Source organism: Aspergillus uvarum (assembly GCF_003184745.1).
Source record: "Aspergillus uvarum CBS 121591 unplaced genomic scaffold BO82scaffold_20, whole genome shotgun sequence".
Lineage (NCBI taxonomy): Eukaryota > Fungi > Ascomycota > Eurotiomycetes > Eurotiales > Aspergillaceae > Aspergillus > Aspergillus uvarum.
Genome location: NW_020291317.1, coordinates 65,753 through 86,386, shown reverse-complemented (window position 1 = coordinate 86,386; position 20,634 = coordinate 65,753). Strand labels below are relative to the sequence as shown.

Below are 20,634 nucleotides of genomic sequence, written 5' to 3'. Positions count from 1 at the left end.
CGCCTTACGAGCTCTCAATTGGTTCATGGTCCGAGCATGGCGGTATACTAGTTTCTTTACGGAATACAGGCCGACTCGCTGGTTAGGCCAGGCAAATGTCAGCTGCGGTTGCAGCGGCCAGTGCTGACATGACACCCCTAGGCTAATCAAGAGCCTGGGACAGCCACGAACATCTAAAGTCAGGGTTGCTTACCAAGACCCTCTCAGGGCATTCAGCTCAACTCATCCTGCACGGACGCTTATCTAGCACGATGCGGATGGGGTTCTGGCGCGGTCCGGTGTCAAGTTTTCAAGGCCCCGTGCTTCTAGGAACGGATCGATGACGGCGATCATCATCGGAAATAAATACAGCACACCACACGTCAGCCTTTCTTAGCGGCTACCGTGTAGCCATGTGTACCTCTACGAAGTAATCCGTGGAGTGTATCTCAGAGGCGGGGTTCTCATCCGTCTCTGGCGCCCCCGCGTGAGTGACAATTGTCCATCAATCCGTGACTCGTCCTGTCGACATCATGGCGAGACGAGAATTACGGTGCGTAGCGCGCACAAGACTGCGAGACTGAAGAGACCCAAGAATGTCCAAATGTGCAAAAGGAGGACGATCGTTCCCATGCTTGCCCTTGGGTGGACCGTACACTCCACCAATGGCATTACCACAGGAGAGAACCCAACAGTAGGAGTACCACAAGTTCTTTCAAGGTTATGAATTCCAGTGGTGCAATCGTGAAAGGCCCGAGAAAGTTTCTTTGAACCCCACGAACCTGCTTCTCAGCTGAACCTACATGATATGGGTTCCGAAACATTGGAATGAACAGTGTTAGAAAGGAGATGCAATGACTCGCAAGAGTTGGTTCTGCTGGAAAGCTGGGCTTGTCTGACGTGCAGATGCACTTGGGCCATTCAATTTTGTTTGTTCAGACCCACAGGATCCCGATGAGTCTTGCTGATAAGAACCATAAAAGACTGGCAAATGGGCCCTAAGCGAAGCACAAAGAGTAGTGGCTATGGTCCCCACAAGTCATGAAAAGGACGATCACTTCCCCTGTGTACATACAGTACCTGCTGGACGGGTGCTAGCATGCTTGAGTGCAACACAAGGTAAGCCTTTGCTGCCAGGGACAAGAAGAAAATGTTGTTCAGAACTTCGAACCTCGAACTTCTGACTGTCCTCATTTCTCTTGAGCCTAAAGTACACACCACCATGTTGACCTCCCTCGAAACGAGTAGCTGGTGCGGGCGGGAATTAACCACTGCTAGTCATCGAAGATACATCTCCAACTGCGGGGCCTGACGGCCTGGGGCCGCCCACGAACCACTCGGCAACACCCGATCGTAACACTGGCTGGCCCAAACTCTGAACTCTGACCTTTCGTCTCCCTTTAGTCTTCTTTAGTCTTGCTCCACAACAACCCAACCACCTCCTCTCTCATCTCTGCAGAACATCCACCGAAGATCGCACTGGCAAACTCCTTTCCCGCGTCGCTCTGGTCGCTCTTGTCGATCTTTTCCCAATACCCTACATAGCTCTGTCCCAAAAAATGATGGCCGGCTTTTGTTCCAGCTAGCCATGAGGCCGAGCGTGCGGCTGGGCTGACGGCCGGCCAGTCTTACCCCTTCACGGCTTATGTTGAACTCTCTTGCATTGCAATCTGTACGGCTGGCTAAGTACTGTGCTCGGCACACAAATCTCAATTACTTGATTGGGGTTTTCCGTCACGAACTAATGATCGACCGAGGATTAGCGACTCGCATCTACAAAAAACTCTGAGAAGGGCGATATGTTACTCACGACACAATTTGGGAACACAATGGCCGCTGACTTGTTTGTTGATGCACGAGCCATCCATCGCGTCCAGGCTAGAAAAGAAAAACCCTCTTGGGGGCAATTTTTCCCTATTGTGTAATTCGGGGCCCAGCACACGAATGCAGGGATGATGCTATTGGCATTGATTGTACTGGAGGATGTGAATCCCTCCCGCCTGCCCCTCCGGGACTGGTAGCGACCGCTTGAATGCTTTTCAGACCAAGCTCTCTTGCATAGCTCTCATTTGCACAGTCGAGATGAACCCGATGGTGTGAACGCGTGGGTACCCTATGATCCTGTGATCCGTCCTCTGTATGGATCTCCACCCACGACCTTGGCTCCCCACTAAAAGAGATTAATTCCCGAGTCTTGCGATCTTCAACAAGGTATCATGGGTGATCCGAGGCAACTTCGCTGGCCTGGGAGAATAAGACCTTCAATGCCTACGCATTTGCAGCTACCCACATCCCTTCGTCTGAATAGGATCTAGCTTTCCTTACATCGTAGGGGGGATTGTTGCAGCTGGGATGGGTCAAAATGCATAAATCGGTGAGGGATCGTCAGCGCCAGCAGGTCTCAAGGGGTGGGCCTCCCAACTAAGACGTCAGATTGTCAGTCAGCTCTCGAGCCCGCACAGCTGATGTTCCTCGTTTGTCCATCAAGGTGAGACAGCACCAATCTCTTTTCTTGTGTTTGTGGTGTGCGATCGACCTCCACAGCGCCTGTCCGATCGTCGATGGGTCGCCAATAGAGATTTACGGAGTATGTTATAGCGCAGAGCTTGGACCAAGAGTCCAGTACAAAGCCATCCTGCGATTGGCATTCCTAAATCATAGTGGAGACGTGAACCCCGTCCAAGTTCCAGCTTCATGGTGTGTCGCAAGGATTTTGGCATGGACAATCCATCCTGCAGATTCTTTTTGGAGCTTGCTCGAGGATGGGCGATCTTGGATTGAGATCAACCAGATGATTCCCCAATCAACTGGTGCACCCACTTCCCCCGTCGATGCCGGACTTGCCCGATCTAAAATTCACCTTTTCCAGTTTTCCGACTCCCTTGTCCGTCACACTTCGGTCGTTCCTTCAGCCATTCTAATTGTACAATACTGTGCTACCGGTATGCACAGTACGTATGTATGAGTACTCCAGTACTTGCAAAGTCAGGCCAAGCTCGGGTCTTGTCTAGCACCAACTACCCTGACAAAATGCATCGTTTATTGCCACTTCCAATTGGACCGCATTGGGACACCATCTACTCGTACGATACCAGAAGTATCTATGAGTAGGTAGTGTAGGACAGCTGAACCACGTTCGACTCCACATCATGCCCCCTTTTGCATGGCTAACCTGAGGTTCCCCACTCTGCTGTGCTTCTAAACTTCAGCCAAAGCCATCCGACTATGAGTAATTTGTGCTACGCGCGGGGCCCGGGAGATAGATCGAATCATCAATGACATCTAGGGAAATACAGCACATATGCAAGTGGCGAGCCAGCGACGCCTTCCGTAAATGTGCCATTAGTATTGTTGCGCTGGGATTCGATGCACTGGATCCACACATTGGCTGGCACGGTTGATCGCGGACGGACTCCCATGCAGTGTCTCATTTAAAGTCTGTTGTTATTTCGGACAGATCAAAAGCCTGGGCACTTGCTGTCAGTTGCTTTTCTCTCTTTCTTGCACCCCTTCGTCGGCTATTGCCATTTGTCTCCAGCTGTTATCTCTCTGTTTCCACGCTTTGTTGTATTCTACCCTTATATCCTTATAGCACATAATCATAATGTTGCGCCGATTCTCCAGCACCTTCAAGAAGGGAAAGGGGGAGCGCGAATCGAAGCCAAATGGCACTCAGACCAACGGGACGAAACGCCAGTCCAAGGCATCGCCGGCGCCCAATTCATCATCGGATGAGAGCCACAGTGAGCCGCGCTACGAGAAGCAAGACAAGCACGACGACGGTCTGTCTGCTTTCGAACGATATGCCCAGGTTTTGCATGCTTCGCAGCGTCCTCTGCCGAGTCAGAATGGCGATGGAACCTACATTGAACATGAACAATCAAGCAGCATGTTCTCGGATTTGAGAAGTCTGGGCATCAAGGATGTTGGTACATTGAAGGACCTGATCAAGAACAAAGCCAAGGGCGAGTATATCGACGATAAGACCATGCTTATGGAACGCATTATTCAGGTAAGCGGGCGTCGAATCCTCGAGCATCTGCTGAATTGGCTTGGAGGTTTGCTGACCCTCCTTGCGCTTCTCCTCTTCAGCTCGTCAGCGCTCTGCCCGGAAACTCCAAGAATCGTGCCGATCTCACCAATGCCTTTTTGGACGAGCTCTGGGGCTCATTGCCTCACCCTCCGCTCTCGTAAGTCGATCACCGACAATTGAAATTGCTCAAGAGCAGCTTGTGTCTGATGAATATGTTGTGTTGTGAAGGTACATGGGGGATGAGTATGCGTACCGCTCGGCCGACGGCTCGAACAACAATCCCACCCTGCCGTGGTTGGGCGCTGCAAATACGCCGTATGCCCGTTCGATCGCCCCCCTGACAATCCAACCCGGTGGTCTTCCTGATTCAGGTCTCGTCTTTGACTGCCTCTTTGCGCGCGAGAAGTTCACCCCCCACCCGAACAAGGTTTCCAGTCTTTTCTTCGATTGGGCCTCTTTGATTATCCACGGTTTGTAATTCGGCGCGCACGCCCACACGACATCGCTAAGATCCTGTTTAGATATCTTCCAGACAGACTACAGACAGCCCCACATCAACAAGACCTCCGCATACCTTGATCTCTCCATTCTCTACGGTGACACCAAGGACGACCAGGACCTTGTGCGTACCTTCAAAGATGGAAAGTTGAAGCCGGATACGTTCTCGGAGCAGCGTCTGCAAGCGTTCCCGGCTGCCTGCAGTGTTCTCATGGTTATGCTGAGCAGGTGAGTGGATAAGTTTCCAGCTCTACGGTGCCAGCACTAACCGATACATTGTTTTGTAACAGATTCCACAACTACGTCGTTGAAGAGCTGGCGGCCATAAATGAAAATGGTCGCTTCACTAAGCCTCGTCCCGGGCTTCCGGAAAAGCAGGCCCAAGAGGCGTGGGCTAAGTACGATGAGGATCTATTCCAGACTGGTCGACTGTAAGTAAACCCGTGAGGAGCTCCAACTACGTTCTTAGCTGACCACTTCTAGCGTCACATGTGGTCTGTTCATTAACATCACCCTGTACGATTACCTCCGTACTATCGTCAATTTGAACCGGAGTAATAGTACCTGGTGTCTGGTAAGTCGCAAGCGTTTAACCTATAGAAATCCTTGGTTCGACTTCTAACGAGGAACAGGATCCCAGAGCCCAGATGGAGGGTAGCAAGACTACCCCTTCCGGCCTTGGAAACCAGTGCTCCATCGAGTTCAACCTGGCCTACCGCTGGCACTCTGCTATTAGTGCTGGTGACGAAAAGTGGACTGAACAGGTCTACGAAGAGCTCATGGGCAAGCCTGCCGAGGAGGTTACCCTCCATGAGCTTCTCATGGGACTCAAGAAGTACGAAGATACCATTCCGAAGGACCCCAGCCAGCGTACCTTCGCTGGCTTGAAGCGCCAGGAGGATGGGACATTCAAAGATGAAGAGCTCGTTCACATCCTCAAGACTGCTATTGAGGACGTTGCAAGTAAGTGTATCTTCCTCGTGCAGGTCTGGAAGAAGACACATGGCTAACAAATCTAGGCTCATTCGGTGCCCGTAATGTTCCCAAGGTTCTGAAGTCCGTCGAAATCCTGGGTATCGAGCAGGGCCGTAAGTGGAACGTCGGATCGCTTAATGAGTTCCGCAAATTCTTCAACTTGAAGCCTTATGAAAGGTTCGAGGACATCAACTCCGACCCTGAGGTCGCTGATGCTCTGCGGCATTTGTACGAGCACCCTGACTACGTCGAGCTGTACCCCGGTATCGTCGCGGAGGAAGCCAAGGAGCCAATGATTCCGGGAGTCGGCATTGCTCCTACTTACACAATCTCCCGTGCGGTGTTGTCCGACGCCGTGGCTTTGGTCCGTGGAGATCGATACTACACTGTAAGTGATCTGATCATATGCTGACCTTTGCTTCGCACGAGCTAATTGCTTGTGCAGATTGACTACAACCCTCGAAACCTCACCAACTGGGGCTACAACGAGGTACGCTACGACCTCAACATCAACCAGGGGTGCGTGTTCTACAAGTTGGCGACGCGTGTCTTCCCCAATTGGTTCAAGGGGGACTCCATCTATGCCCATTACCCCATGACGATTCCGAGCGAGAACCGGAACATCATGAAGAACCTGGGTCGTGAGGCCGATTACTCTTATGACGCACCCCGGTACACCGAACCGACTCCCTCTCTACTTTCTTATGACAACGTCAAGTTGGCCTTGGATTACGGGAAGGACTTCCGCGTCATTTGGGGTGGTTTGACTTCCGTTCACGCTGGCAAGGGAGGCACCGACTTCTGGAGCAAGTCTCTCGACAACGATCAGTGGCGTACCAACATTAAAGATTTCTACGAAGACGCCACTCTGAAGTTGCTTGGAGAGAAATCATGCAATCTTGCTGGTAGGAGACAGGTGGACATTGCTAGAGAGTAAGTTTCATGTGTCCGTGGAGCTGCGATTCCTAACAGTTTTACAGTGTTGGAAATCTCGTTCCTGTGCACTTTGTGTCGAAGATCTTCTCTCTGCCTTTGAAGACGAATAGCCACCCACGTGGTGTCTACTCCGAACATGAGATGTTCATGATCATGGCAACGCTGTATAGCTCCATCTTCTTCGACGTGGATCTCATGAAGTCCTTTTCTCTTCACCGCGCTGCTCAGGCTATCTCCCAGGAACTGGGTCGACTCGTTGAGGGACATGTCAAATCCATCAACTCCCCCAGCTTCCTTTCGGGTATCATTGACAGCTTCCGTGAAGATCATAATGTTCTCAAGGATTATGGTGACCAGCTCATCAAGCGACTTCTCGAGAGTGGCCACGGGGTTTCCGAGGTTACATGGGGACAGATCCTGCCGGCAGCTGTGGAGATTGTGCACAACCAAGCCCAAATGGTGAGTCGGCCCAGGAACGTCTCTATGGTCGGCATACTGACTTTCGTAGTTCACTCAAATCATCCACTTCTACCTGACTGAGGGCAAGCATCATCTGGCTGCAATCAGCCAGCTGGCCAAGCAGGACACCCTGGATGCTAATGACAAGTTGACGCGTTACTGCTTGGAGGCGATCCGCTTGAACGGTAACCTGGGTACCTACCGTGAGGCTCAAACCAACATCACCCTGTCCGACGAGAATGGCCCTGTCTACCTCAAGGAGGGCGACAAGGTCTTTGTTGGTTCTGTAAGTCACTTTCATCGCAATGCAGCCTATAGCCAGCAACTAACAGCCTACAGCGCGGAGCCAACCGTGACCCGATCACCTTCCCGTCTCCCGACGAGGTCCGCCTCGACCGCCCTATTGACTCCTACATCGACTTCGGCACAGGTCCTCAGAGCGGTCTAGGCAAGGACGCCACCCTGATTGCGGTGACGGCCATGGTGCGCGTTGTCGCGCGGTTGGACAACCTCCGTCCTGCCCCTGGTGCTCAGGGAGTGCTGAAGAAGATCCCTCAGAAGGGCGGCTACTCCGTCTATCTTCGGGAGGATCACGGCGCTTACTCACCTTTCCCCACTAGTAAGTGCCTTAACTCGAGTTGTGGTGTTGAAGGAGACTAACGTGTTTCAAATCTAGCCTACAAAGTCCACTTTGATGGTGAAGTCCCTGCTCCTCAGCGACAGGTCACTTCTGCCTGAATTGTTGACGGACTATATTGATCCTCCTAATCTAGTTTTGCTATTTTTGTTTGAGATATCCTTTTGGTTTGAAATGATATGTCTAATTAAGAATGAGGGGTTTGTTCCATAATGATGAATTTGTCAAGAGTTCTTGTTGATAGTTATTCCAAGGACTGTGCCTCTAATGAGAGGCGAGCTTCGTGTTGATAAGCTACGATAAGCATACTGTAGCTCTGCTGGGTACGGGTCGGTTTTACATAGTAGCTTCCTGATTCCCAACTGTTCCGAGTGCTGTCAACAACCGACTCCCGATTGAACTTATCATCCACATTGATTGTGCGGAGTAGAGAAGCATCAAGTTTAAGAAAGAGTTCCACTTTCGATCTAGCCAGATTCGCAATTATACCAAGAGGAAAGAGCATAGTTTATCACAAGCTCCACCGCTTCTACGGCGCCTTTCCATTGCGGTCACCGCCCGCGCCCAACTGCCGCGGCATGCATCGCAGTCCATCCAGCTTCTTTCTACTTCTTGACCTTATACTTGAAGTACTGTACGGTACACCACCGCACTCAATCCCAACGGCGATCGCATCTCCCTCTCCATAACAAAGGAAATCATCCCCACCAACAACCCACCCGGAAAAAATGCCTCCCAAAGCGCCGAAAGGCGAATACATCGAAACCGTACCGTAACCCCGGCATTCCCCTCCCCTCTATTTTGCTCCAAAAACAAACCCCCCACTAACCACTTTTTGGGTGCAAACAGGACACAGGCAACAAAATCTCCCGCCGCAGCCTCATCCACGGCACGCAGCACATCATCCTGGGCGGGAAGACAGTCATCCAATCCGACGCCGTCATCCGCGGCGACCTGTACCGCTCTTCATCCTCCTCCTCCTCCCACAAACCCACACCCTCGACCGCATCCACCGCCACCTCCGGCGCAGCTTCCACCGCCCAGCAACAACCGCAACAAACCCCATCGGTGGCCATCACCATCGGCCGCTATAGCTACATCTCACGGCAGGCGATCCTGCGGCCGCCGTCGCGGCTGCACCGGGGCGTGTACGCGTTCTACCCGCTCAAGATCGGCGACCACGTGTTCGTGGGCGAGCGCGCGGTCGTCGAGGCCGCCAGCGTCGGGAACCACGTGCACATCGGCCGGGATGCGGTGGTGGGCAGCATGGCCATCCTGAAGGATTTCGCGTACGTGCTGGACGGCGCGGTCGTGGCGCCGGGGATGGTCGTGCCCAGTTGGTGTGTGGTTGGCGGGGCGCCGGCCAGGATTGTCGGGGAGGTTGGGGAGGGGTATGGGGTTGAGGGGGCGGAGGGGGGCATGGCCAGGGAGAGGTATCGGGTTGTTGGGAGGTGATTCGGGTTATTTGGAGGGTGGGAGGTGGCAGGGAGGGATATAGGAGGGATGATGGGAATTGGTGGGTCTGATTTCTACTTCGTGTAAAAGCGCGTTGGGCTAGCGACTGGCTGTTGGCTGTGATGATGATATACCCCCTCATGTATGTATGTATCTTTATTTGTATTTTATTTTTTGTCACAATTCTTTCGCATTGGTTTAAACAGCAACAAAACGCAGGGTGTAATTGGTTTAGAGGAGTGGTCTGAAGAAGCAAAGAAGCAAGGGCAAAGGCTGTCGTCATGCGTAACAATAATCCCAAACAGTTCTACAAATCAAACCGGTTCAGTCGGTCCTCTTTGCCCGTGTATTCCTGTCCCGCTTCGGTGCGAGCCATGTCGTTGATCCACCGCTTGTTGGGCTTGACTTCCTGCGACTTGGATAGCTTCGATGCAAGGTAGAGCCAGTTCAGCGCGTTGCCGACCGTGCTCACTTCGTCGCAGACGTGCTCCAGTGCGTAGTTGTGCATCCGCTCGTACAACTCGTCATCTGTGCAGAGTTGGAACAGATGCTCCGCGACCGCGTCGGTGTCGCCGACCTCCACCAGGAACCCGTTCTTCTTGTCGGCCACCTGCAGCGGGATGCCTCCGGCCTTGGTGGCGATCACCGGTTTACCCTTGTGGATGGCCTCCGACACCTTGACCTCGAATCCCTCCCGCGTCGATAGCTGCAAGGCAACCTTAGCTTTTGAAAGGAGCGCGTTCAGCACCTGGTCCGAAGGTCCGAGTCGCACGACGCAGATCTCATCCGAGATGTGGGCGCAGTTGGTCTCAATGTGCGACAAGGTTGAGTCATAGATCAGCGAGCCGTCCGGGTCATCGACGGAGCCATGGCCGCAGATGAGCAGCTTGGGCGGCTTCCTGTCGGGCAGGGAGGCCGTGAACCGTTGGTGGAACTTCTTGTATGACTCCACGACGTCGATGATACCCTTGGAAGGATCGAATCTGGCGATCTGGACAATATATTCATCTGCAGGCATTTGTTAAGTAGCGTTCAGGTGTAATTCAACGTGTGCTGACTTACCCTCGGGGAAGCTGATAGTAAGCATGCCCGAGTTTCTGCACATCGAATTGAAGATCCGGCCATAAAAGGCGACATCCCAGTCTTGCATGTGCTTGTTCAGGCCATCCAACCTGCATTGCTGATTAGATACGCATCGATGGCATGTAGACAGTCAACCTACCAGTCGGTCGAAGCAGGCATGTATCCCACTATCTCGGACGGAACATCTTCCGGAACGAAGATGCTCACGGGATGACTGATGTAGAGGTCCGCCTGCTGAATCTGTTTCCACATCCAGCTCCAGGTTTCCTGCTGTGGCGATCCCTTTTGAGCAATGAGGTCGCTCCGGATCTGAATATGGCTTCGGAAGATAATTGGCCTGTCGGGGGCCATCTCCTTGGCGATAGGAATCAAAGCAGGCATTTGTGGATCATCGATGATGATGACATCCGCACCTCCCTCAGAGGGATGGCGCAGAGGGCCACCCGGGCTAAGCCAGTAGCGCTTCGCATTTTCATCGATCCAGTCGATAACCTTGTCCCAGTCCTCTTGGCTCAAGCGCTCATCTGGAGCTGCGACTCCTTGCAGGATGTTGTGATTGGTCTTCGTGATGCGGAAAACCCCTGGTCTAGGCTTGGGCACATACCTGGTTGGTTTCACAATCAGTCATCGTTTCACACGCACGGAGTGTTGTCGCAAGTCTTACCATCTAATATCGGTTCCCAGAGAATAGGAGAACCTTGCAAGGGCGTGTCTCATCAGTGCAACACCACCTCCCTGAGGAGTGGCACTGAAGAACGCCACCTTGGTCTTTCTCTTCTTGAGATCGGAAGCATAATACTGAACCGCATCCCAGGTCTTCTGTGTAACTGTCTTGCGGAAATCCTCTAGGTTCGTCAAACGCACGTGGAAGGCAGTGTCCACCTCCACCAAGCCCAAGAATCCGACTTGCAGCAAAGGAATGTTCTCGGGTCCGAATAGCCTTGATTTTCTCTTAGTAACTCACAAGCATGGTGGAACTGGTTGTTTAGCGCACCTGACACATTTCCGTCCCATGGACTCCGATTGTTCATCGACACTCTTGATCTCCCAGCCAGTAGACTTACGAATGGGATGATTGGAGACATTGTCGGTACCAATGCTGCTTTCTTCAGGCAAGACCAATGGGATGATATCGAGCTCCGCCCAGAGTTTGGAACAAAGAGTCGGGCACTTCTTAGCCACTGTTGTCGGCATGGCTAAACCAATAAACTTCTCAAGGCGCTCTTCGCTGTATTTGCGCAAGTTATGCAGGACATAGTCAACGATCTTTGTAGAAAGGGACTCGTCGCCTTCGGCAGTGAGATCATCCTGAACAAAGTCGAGAAGATAGGTCGCATCACGAATCGCAATGGCTACTGTGGCTCCATCATCATCGAACAAGATCGAAAGACCTGCGTAGATGGTCTAGGAGGAAGGACCGTCAGTAAGTTGAGCGACATTCACGACCTTGGACACGATGCGCTTGTACCTTCGATGGAGGTGCCTCCCACGAGAATTTCTTGAAATGATGCGACACTTGTTGTTCGTGGACTGACGAGCGACGGCGGAAGGGTCGGGTTGCCATGTTGGTGGTGATGTTCGGGAGGAAAGAATAGTAAAAGAAACAGTAAGAATATCACTGGCGAACATAAGGGTATCTGCGCGGTCTTATAGAAAAAAAGTCGTCCGGAAAAAGCCAACAGCTTTGTGCTACGACTGAAAGATCGTAAGACCGACTATGTGCGAAGGAGCTATGGTGGGATGACCTCACCAGTGTGGCCATGACGTATTGTATACATAAAGGTACCGCCGCCCACCGACCGTCACCGTGCCTGGCGTTTGTTATAAGGATGATGGCAGCTCGGATGTTCAAGAATCCTGGTTGATGTGGCTTGTGTCCTTTCTAATTGCTCCATTTTGTTTCCGTTGTGAATGTGTATATCATTGCCAAACGGTGAATAGTGAATACTGTTTCAATGCGGAGAGATCCGATAGGTTTCTTGTCCAACACTCCACCCGATGGAAAGCTGGGGTGGATCGGATCCATGATGGTCAGAATGTGTTTGGACCATCAGGTATTGGGTGCCTACCTACCTCCTGTGCCTTCGTTCGACTTTGTTCCTCGGTAAAACAATTGTCTTTCATCTTCATCTTCCTTTCTTCCTTCTTTTTCCACCCCCCCCCCCCCCTGGCAACTGGATCCGATCGTCTGATAACACAAGCGGACCAGGATGATAAATGATTGTATGAGAGTCTGAAACAGCCGAAGTGCTTGGCGCGGGGGGTGGGTGCTTAGTCATTGGGTAGCCCCTTTTACGGAGGCGCTCGAGCTTTGCTAGAAAATGAAAGCAAAGCAAGAAGGAGAATCGTTTCTCGTGAGGTGGATCGTGAACCCTGAATTCTTATTGCTGTTGCTGTTGTTGCTGTCCCTCCTCCTACCCTCTCTCTTCCTTTCCCTCTGGTCAGTCACGGTCGAATTGACTTTTACCCCTGCTGGTCTTGTCAGTGTGCCGTTCGTTCGTTTTGTCCGTCCACTCATTCATTCATTCATACACTCACTCTCTACAATCTTCTGTTGGCCTCGCTGCCTTCCCTCCCCCTCCTCTCCTCCCCTCCAGGTAAGTTCTGTATGTCTTGTTTACCTTGCGTACTTCGGCGCATTGCCAATAATGGGCCACCATTACCTTGTTCACGCGGACGGAAAAGAAATTGACCCTCCGGCCGTGCTTAGCTCGCTGTCCTTCTCCCTCGTCCTCCTTCCTCCTCACAACCCCCTCCCCTAATAACGCATTCTCTCCTTCCAGCGACTGCAACTCCGATCGCTATTTTACCGGGCAACAGTCATTGAACGATCTCGCAACATAATCTTCAATCCTCTCTTTCTCTTTAGCAATCTGCGACCATCGGCGGTCGCTTATCGTGTGTCACAATGGGCGGTTCCGTGTCTAAAATAATGGGGAAGATTTTCGGCACCAAGGAGATGCGAATCTTGATGCTGGGTTTGGATGCTGCTGGAAAGACCAGTGAGGCTCCCTGCTGATCGCTCCTTGTCAGCCAACCAATAGTGAATATTTGTACTAATCGAGGTGTCAACAGCAATTCTTTACAAGTTGAAACTTACCAACCAGGATGTCACCACGATCCCCACCGTCGGGTTCAACGTCGAGAGCGTTACATATAAGAATGTCAAATTCAACGTCTGGGATGTCGGTGGTCAGGACAAGATCCGTCCTCTGTGGAGACATTACTACTCCGGTACGACTTGCACGGAGCAGCTAGTTTCGATGGTGTCTGATGCTAACGCTGTTTCTCCGACCAGGTACACAAGGTCTGATTTTCGTCGTCGACTCCAGCGACACTGCTCGAATGGAAGAGGCCCGCTCGGAGCTTCACAAGATCATCAATGATCGCGAAATGAAGGATGCGTTGCTCCTTGTCTTTGCTAACAAGCAGGATGTCCAGGGCCGTATGTACCTTCCATTCCTGACTTCAAAGTCAATAGCTAATCAGCTGTCATTTGCAGATATGAGCCCTGAAGACGTCACCCAGGCACTGCAACTCAACAAGCTCAAGGACAAGCTGTGGTATGTTGCGCCCAGTGTCGCAACGGAGGGTACCGGTATCTTTGAGGGTCTTGTAAGTCAACAATCCCATACCTCGGCTTAACAGGGCTAACCTTTCATTCTTGCAGGCTTGGCTCTCCAACAACGTCAAGACCCAACCTCAGAAATAGATTATTCTCACGCCGGCCGCCAAACCTCTGCAGTCGTGAATCGGAGGCTATTCCAATGCCCCCTCTCGTGTACAGCATGCTCCATTCCATCTACACCGAATCAGTTGGCACCTCCTCGTTTCACGTCGGCTTTGATGACAGAAGACGCAGCATTTGAACCCTGTGTTTCTTTTTTCTTTTCCTCCTGCGCATGCCTCTTCCGCCATTTCATTCTTCTCTTTTTCATGATATCCCTCACTGTTCCGATGCGGGCCATTTCAATACCCCTCCCCCTAATAATACTCCTTACCATTTCTTTTTCGTCTTGGCTTTGACTTTTCTTCACATTATTATTTTCGTCACCACCCCCGTGTCTTCGGCGATGTGTAGAAACATTTTCAAAATAGAAGGGAAAAAACTTGGGACCAGCACATACATGCATTCCACACATATATCGTGTTTTAATGATGTCTTTGTTCTTGAGCTGCTTTCTGTCTTTCATAGCTGCTAGATATTTAGGGAAAGAGAGAACTGTGTCTAACTGGCGTGTCTGACGTACATTTGACGTGCTATCCTAGGGTGCTGTTGATGGTAAATTATTGGGGATCAAGCCACTCACGAGCAAAGCATGTGACTTTGCTTCGTATCAGACAGCGATCTAGACCCCACCTTGCAGGGAATGGTCCTGGCCAGGATCAGCCCGTACTGCAAGGTTATGGGAAATTATGGCTGTAGGTTCTATCGGAGCAAGCGGACGGGGAAGCTTCCAGGTGAAATTGGCTTAGGTATGAATGATGCTGTAGGTTCGCGAAAGCACGATCTACATTGGGCTTGTCAGTGACTAGGTAAGCGATTGAACCTTGCATGTTTCCACATTGGGGAACCTCCAAGGTACTCAACCACCCGCCCGCATAAGCAAAGACATTCTGCTTCTTAGAGTACGGTAGGGATGATTCTTCGAATAAATCAGAGGCTCAATCATATTTCACTAACACTGTACATTTTAAAACCATATGTTAAATAAGTGGTATCCTAAACACACAAAAGTTGTCGTCACGTTCGTTCATCACTCCACGTTCGTTGTTGAAATCGACAGGAGTCGGAGTCTGGCCTTGGAAGGGACCGAACTCCTTCGTGGTAGTCGCCCTGAGTCTTGGCTTGTTGATTTACAGCTGACCGGGCCAGATATCGTTGGCGATCTCACGGACAAGCTTCAGCTTGGCGATCATGCCCTCACGGTCGATGGCGTTGCCCTCTCTGTGGCTGGCGAAGCCGCACTGAGGACTGACGCCGACCTGGTTGAGCGCCTGCTCCAGGGAGATGTTGTTGCCCTCGGCGATGAACTTGGCGGCATCGTACACACGCTTCTTCATCTCCTCCTTGTCTTCGAGCTGGGCGAACTTGCTGGTCACCACACCGAGGATGACGTTCTTGTGGGTGGGGAGCTCCTTCAGGGGCTCGAAGCCACCGGCACGGGGGGTGTCGTACTCGAGGTAGTAGGTGTCGACGTTGAGCTCCTTGAAGAGCTTAGTGGCGATGCGGTCATAGCCACCCTCGGAGAAGTGACGGCTGCCGACGAAGTTACCACGGCAAAGGTGAACACCAATGTGCATGTCAGCGGGACGCTTGGCGACGCAATCGTTGTACAGCTTGATGTACTGCTCGAAGGTCTCATCGGCGGAGCGCACGTTCAGAGAATCCTCCTTCCACCCGGCAAGCATCTTCTCGGAGCAGAAGTCTGATGATCACAGTCAGCTATCTGTGCATTTCACTTATTGTTTATGGGTTGGTAAGCCTTACAAGCAAGGTTGGGGTCATCGAACTGGACGTTCCTGCAGCCAGCGTCATAGAGGATCTGCAGCTCAGCCTGGACGGCCTTGGCGATGTCGCCGAAGTACTCCTCGTCGGAGCTGTAGGCATCCTTGGGGTAGGCTTTGCCCTCCTTGTAACGCAAGTGATACCAGTTGGGGGCGGCAAGAGTAATCTTCAGGTTCTTGACTTCATCGGCGGGAACCACGCTGGCTAGGTACTTGAACTCATCGACATACGTGCTGCCAACGTGCTTGATCTTGCCGGTGCACAGGACGGTCTCACCAGGCTTGTGGCCGGCCTCAAGGAAGGCAGCGACATCAGGCGCATACGGGCGGAAGATGTCGGCGTCAAAGTCGGTCACCTCGTCGAATCCCTCCAAGCCAGGGAAGAAGGTACCCCAGAACACTAATTTCAAGGTCTGGTTAGGCCTTATAACCTTACATATAACGAAGGCTCCTACAGCACGGGGAAGTGACTTACTGTGTCTGCGATACTCCCCATCAGAGATGGCGGCATAGCCGAGCTTCTTCTGTGTTTCAACGACCTCCTTGATATCCTTGTTCTCAATGACATCCAGCTCAGCCTTGGAGACTTCACCCTTCTCGAAAGCAATCTTGGTCTTCAGAAGATCATCGGTCCGAAGCAGAGAGCCCAGGTGCTCAGCACGGAAAGGGGGATTGCGGTGCAGTTGAGGAGCCATTGTGATGCACAGACAAGAGACAAGATGCAATGAGCTAAGACGCGTTAACTGAAACCTCTCGCTATTTCCTCCAACAAGACGAAACTCACTAAGGACAGGATATTGGTGAAGCAGATAGGGGGAAACAACAGTTAGAAAGGCAGGAAAGGGGATGAAAAGGAGGGGGAGGGGCACGCAGCACTTTTCAAGGCAAGACTGCGAGATCCGAAGTCCGGAGCAGGAGGAACCATCTGTTCAGCCTGTGCCCCACAGGCCTGGTCCAAATCTACTCTTAGATCCGAGTTTCGAGTTTCCCGGTTCCTATCGGTCACTCTTTGTCGGCTACCTTGTTTCGGCCTTCGGCATGGAATTGTGACTTCGACGGCCGGTCATCATACTTCTAAGTCCTGGGGATCCCAAAAGCTCTTCGATCCCATCGATACTTTCCTGTATCTCCATGGAGAGCATAATAATTTGACCGTAGCCAGGTAAAGTCCTCGGGAAGGGGATTCCATGAATCATAATCGCAAAAAGGGTGGCGGAAGCTTTGATCGACCGGTGTGGGGCACATCATGGATGTTGTAAGGCCTGACTCAGCGAGGCATGCATTTTTCAGACAATCGCATGGGTTATTGAATATGTCTTGAGCATTCCGGCTACACCCAGTCTGTGAGCATGACATAGACTCATATCATAGCGTTTTGATACTGCAGGAAGTGAATTGGTCGCATTGGTTGCATTGGTTGCGTTGCAAATGAAAAGCAGTGGGATGCATGTCAGTGTCTAGCAGGATGCACTTTTGTTCTGCTGGTGCGGGGGGAGACGCTAGTGCCTCGACCTTCTCCACACTTGGTCTGTTTCAGGTAAGGCCGCCTTTGCCGAGCGTCCAGAATAATTTCGCCTGTCAGAGCTTAGACGTCAATCGACTTTATCTGCCAACTTCTTTCGCAGTTGAACAACTTACTTGACTATCATAATGGTGCTGAAGGACATAGTATATTCATCGAACCTCTATCTCTCAAGCGCTGGTCAACTTTGCACCATCATACTGACCGGATGCAAGCATAATACCCTATCAAAACTCTCCTAATTGCATGGAATCATGTGCTTGGAAGCTGTGGGGAATCGCGGCACTTGACAACATCTCGAACTCCCGATCTGCTATTCCATCCTCACCGCCTGCTGGCTATAGCTATTCCACATGGCACTTAACCAACATATCTCTTGTGCTGTGGACTCGTTATTGTCACGACCATCAGTGTCTCTTACCACAGAACTACTAACATCTAGCGCTCAACCCGGTCAAAGCCCGGTAATCATAGTGTGCTCCTGAGATGTGAAACCTCATTAAGGATCGTCAAGTTCTCTAGGCAATCGAACGATGACTTCGCAGCTGTCATGTCTCGAAAACTTGCCGAATGAAATCCTGGATGAGATTGTGAGCTATCTTCCAGTGGCTACTCCCTCCGAATCCAACTTTCATCATACACCCACAACACACTTCACAGCTTCCAGTACGCAGAATCTGAAGAATGCCGCACAAGTATCCTCCCGGCTGCTCGAGCTCGTGCGATCCAGACTCTACGCGCATTCTCGATTCTATCTCGATGATTTGTATGACTTTCTCAATTTTGTCACATCGCATAGATTAGAGCGCTATATCACCTCGCTTGTCGTGCTACTCGGGAATGATCCGCCTCGTGACTTGGACATCAATCGGTTGCTTCGGCATCTGTCCAACCTCAACCCATTGCGGATCACTGTTCTTGCACCACCTTCGCGGATTGGAGCCATGTTGAACACCAAGGCTCCGGAGGAGCACAGTTGGGCATTTCAAATTACTCATCAGTTGTGTCAGTGGGAGCGAAGTATACCGCCTGAGTCCCCGGTCTTCACGACTAACCCGTCATCCAACCCGTTGGATATCATGGCCTATTCATCTCTCAGATTCAATGAGGGCTCCTCGCTCAGAGCGTATGCACATTATGAGTACTTCTTATTTGAGGTTCCGTCCGTGCTTGGTAAATGGGGCACCATAGCCTCCATGGGTACCGAAGAGGAGAAACTGTCCATATCGCGCGGGCTCCGACATCTGACTTCATTCAGCTACACCGCTATATTCCCCTTCTATAATCATGTGAAATTGGTCTTAGATGCCCTGGAGTTGATGATGAACTTGCAATCATTCACCGTACAACTGGCCCCATGCTCAGAAGACTCGGCCATTGACTTGGCAAACAGAGGCCCTATCGATCCTAACGATCCATGGATGGAGCTGGCTACGGGGTACGATATCATCGCTCATTCCATCATCGAGCTGGGACGTAGCGCTTCGCTTGTTCATTTCCGCACCCTTGACTACCAAAACGAGGCACTTCGTGTTGAACTCAGCCAATCGTTAGGCGCAAAGTTCCAAGATACTGAATGGGAGACGAATGGCCATGGGGAATGGACTAAAACAGCGTCGAATGGAGGAATCAAGAACCAGTCCTCGAACACTGGGCGCATGATAGCCTAATCATCGACTTCCCACAACCAAAAATTGCAATTAAGCCATTTGCGAATTTTCATTTGCAAAGTAAAGCCTTTCGCCAATCACAATAGATAATCATCCCGGCCTGACCCTATGCTATTTGATTTGCAATTCACAATTCATCACCTTTTCATACCATTGGTGTACTTTCTTGTCCGAGCCTGTCTGTGTATTCTGCGCTCCCAAATCCTTGCATCTATCTACCGTCATTTTTAGAGTAGACCTCCTGCCGATCTTCCGTTCCGCCATTGTCTTGTCTCTAACGCTGTTCAAGACTCTAACATACTGGAGCATGCTTCTGACCATGATTTGATGCCTTACATACCAGGCTTCAACACGTGCCGCAATCTAATCTGGACCCATTCTTCGATTCCACTGTCATACACACACTAATACCTACTCATTTTACATTGCATAAAATACCTCCAGCAATCTAGTTATTGAATCTATTGCTCGCTTATTACATTCTCAATAAGTATGCTCTACAATAATCTAACCTCCGCACCAGCTGACTTGCTACGAAGCACTGCCACTCTCGATCCCAAAAACTATAGAAGTATACGATCTAACACCGCCGGCGATATCGTTCACTCAGACAGCCATGGATTCCACCAGTAACTTACATGCTGCTGAACCTGCGCTTCCCACTCTGGCACACAAGTTGCTGTTATCCGATGAAGCAAGCAGTAGTAGTCGGCAGTCCGTGGACGACATAGACTCAAGTCATCCGCCGCACCCGACAGAGTCCTGGAACCTCTACGCAGATATCAATGCTGGATTGCAAGCATCGCGGGGGAGTGTATTCCGCGCTGGCTCTGTTATTGGTTTCTCGCGGCTCCGAAGCAAGAGCAACGAGAATACAGAAGATGATGAATACTTAAGCCAGGTAAGAGCATGTCAGCTACCAAAATCCATCAGTCCGTAAGCTCTATCTTCATGCAAGAGCATCACGACCCTACCAGGCCAGACCTCGATTCCTGGAAGCCCCTATCGAGTGTTCATCTACATCGCATCATGTTCACAATCCTTTGGCCACAGTTTAACCAGTTAACAGCTTCCTCGAGCTCTGCTCACAGCCCATTTGATCCGCCAAGGCCAAACCCTCAACACCCCCAACTCAACCACCATCTATATCGTCCACCCAGCCACATTCAACGCCTTCTCCCCCAGAAGACTCCTCGCCTCCCTGCTCAACACCACCAACTCTACCACCAACCGCCAGCCCCTCACGCGCGACGCCGCAATCGCCTGCCTCGACCGCGTCCAACTCTTCCCCGTCTTCGACCTCAACGCCGCATCACAAGCAATCCACGAAATCAGCTCAGCCGTAGCATCATCATCAGCCGCCGGCCGCGAATCCCTGCCGCCCAACAAAGCCATCATGCTCGTCGCCGGCCTCGACACCCTCGCCGAGGGCGTCGTGCGCACGTCCAACGCAGCGCGAGGCGCGGCCGCCCTGACGACTGCCCTCCGAACATTAACACACTTGACCCGCACCACTAGTCCTGCAACGGTGTCGGTGCTGCTAGTCAATACGAGTGGACTAGGGACGACAACAGCGACCGCCAATGCTAATTATGCGAGTGGCGGGTCAATCGCAATGCAGGATGAGCCCGGCAGCCGAGAAAATGGGATTCGATCTGCATTTGGCGCGAACGGGGCGAGCCTGTTTCCGAGCTTGTTGATGCGGACGTTGGACCAGGGGCTTGATACACATATCTTAGTGTCGACTAAAAGGTCAGGGGTGGTGGTGGAGGTTATCAAGGACCGGCTGGGCGAGGGGATCGGGAAGTGGTGTGTTTGGAAGAGCATTTGAATACTGGGTGCTTGTCGATTCAGGCCACGAGAATATCGGAAGTAACGA

The 20,634-nt window shown here is 51.5% G+C and overlaps 6 protein-coding genes across 6 annotated transcripts; 4 read left to right on the top strand and 2 right to left on the bottom strand.

Annotated features, from left to right (window-relative positions):
- The first annotated feature begins 3,455 nt into the window (after nucleotides 1-3,455).
- Nucleotides 3,456-7,941, top strand: BO82DRAFT_353382 (peroxidase/cytochrome P450 family protein). The gene is made up of 13 exons (XM_025634937.1): nucleotides 3,456-3,991; nucleotides 4,072-4,169; nucleotides 4,241-4,482; nucleotides 4,534-4,738; nucleotides 4,801-4,941; nucleotides 4,994-5,084; nucleotides 5,143-5,473; nucleotides 5,530-5,873; nucleotides 5,931-6,418; nucleotides 6,466-6,880; nucleotides 6,930-7,166; nucleotides 7,220-7,499; nucleotides 7,557-7,941. Exons 1-13 carry the CDS (start codon nucleotides 3,584-3,586, stop codon nucleotides 7,616-7,618), a joined length of 3,342 nt encoding a protein of 1,113 aa, XP_025492970.1. The 5' UTR covers nucleotides 3,456-3,583; the 3' UTR covers nucleotides 7,619-7,941.
- Nucleotides 7,942-8,151: 210 nt separating this feature from the next.
- On the top strand, nucleotides 8,152-8,972 carry BO82DRAFT_333126 (dynactin subunit 5; the record flags this gene model as incomplete). The annotated part of the gene is made up of 2 exons (XM_025633207.1): nucleotides 8,152-8,284; nucleotides 8,367-8,972. Exons 1-2 carry the CDS (start codon nucleotides 8,246-8,248, stop codon nucleotides 8,970-8,972), a joined length of 645 nt encoding a protein of 214 aa, XP_025492969.1. The 5' UTR covers nucleotides 8,152-8,245.
- A 280-nt stretch (nucleotides 8,973-9,252) lies between these two features.
- Nucleotides 9,253-11,619, bottom strand: ccg9 (putative trehalose synthase (Ccg-9); the record flags this gene model as incomplete). The annotated part of the gene is made up of 6 exons (XM_025637954.1): nucleotides 9,253-9,980; nucleotides 10,035-10,144; nucleotides 10,195-10,659; nucleotides 10,720-10,995; nucleotides 11,050-11,459; nucleotides 11,524-11,619. 6 exons carry the CDS (start codon nucleotides 11,617-11,619, stop codon nucleotides 9,280-9,282), a joined length of 2,058 nt encoding a protein of 685 aa, XP_025492968.1. The 3' UTR covers nucleotides 9,253-9,279.
- A 1,344-nt stretch (nucleotides 11,620-12,963) lies between these two features.
- On the top strand, nucleotides 12,964-13,767 carry BO82DRAFT_280826 (ADP-ribosylation factor family protein; the record flags this gene model as incomplete). The annotated part of the gene is made up of 5 exons (XM_025631318.1): nucleotides 12,964-13,057; nucleotides 13,131-13,289; nucleotides 13,354-13,500; nucleotides 13,558-13,670; nucleotides 13,726-13,767. The coding sequence occupies 5 exons, from the start codon at nucleotides 12,964-12,966 to the stop codon at nucleotides 13,765-13,767; spliced, it is 555 nt and encodes a 184-aa protein (XP_025492967.1).
- A 1,145-nt stretch (nucleotides 13,768-14,912) lies between these two features.
- Nucleotides 14,913-16,258, bottom strand: BO82DRAFT_281054 (cobalamin-independent methionine synthase II family protein; the record flags this gene model as incomplete). The annotated part of the gene is made up of 3 exons (XM_025631325.1): nucleotides 14,913-15,484; nucleotides 15,547-15,963; nucleotides 16,039-16,258. The coding sequence occupies 3 exons, from the start codon at nucleotides 16,256-16,258 to the stop codon at nucleotides 14,913-14,915; spliced, it is 1,209 nt and encodes a 402-aa protein (XP_025492966.1).
- Nucleotides 16,259-17,209: 951 nt separating this feature from the next.
- On the top strand, nucleotides 17,210-20,604 carry BO82DRAFT_333112 (F-box domain protein). Its single transcript, XM_025633206.1, has 4 exons — nucleotides 17,210-18,724; nucleotides 18,822-19,020; nucleotides 19,279-19,687; nucleotides 19,847-20,604. Exons 1-4 carry the CDS (start codon nucleotides 17,619-17,621, stop codon nucleotides 20,584-20,586), a joined length of 2,454 nt encoding a protein of 817 aa, XP_025492965.1. The 5' UTR covers nucleotides 17,210-17,618; the 3' UTR covers nucleotides 20,587-20,604.
- The last annotated feature ends 30 nt before the right edge of the window (nucleotides 20,605-20,634 follow it).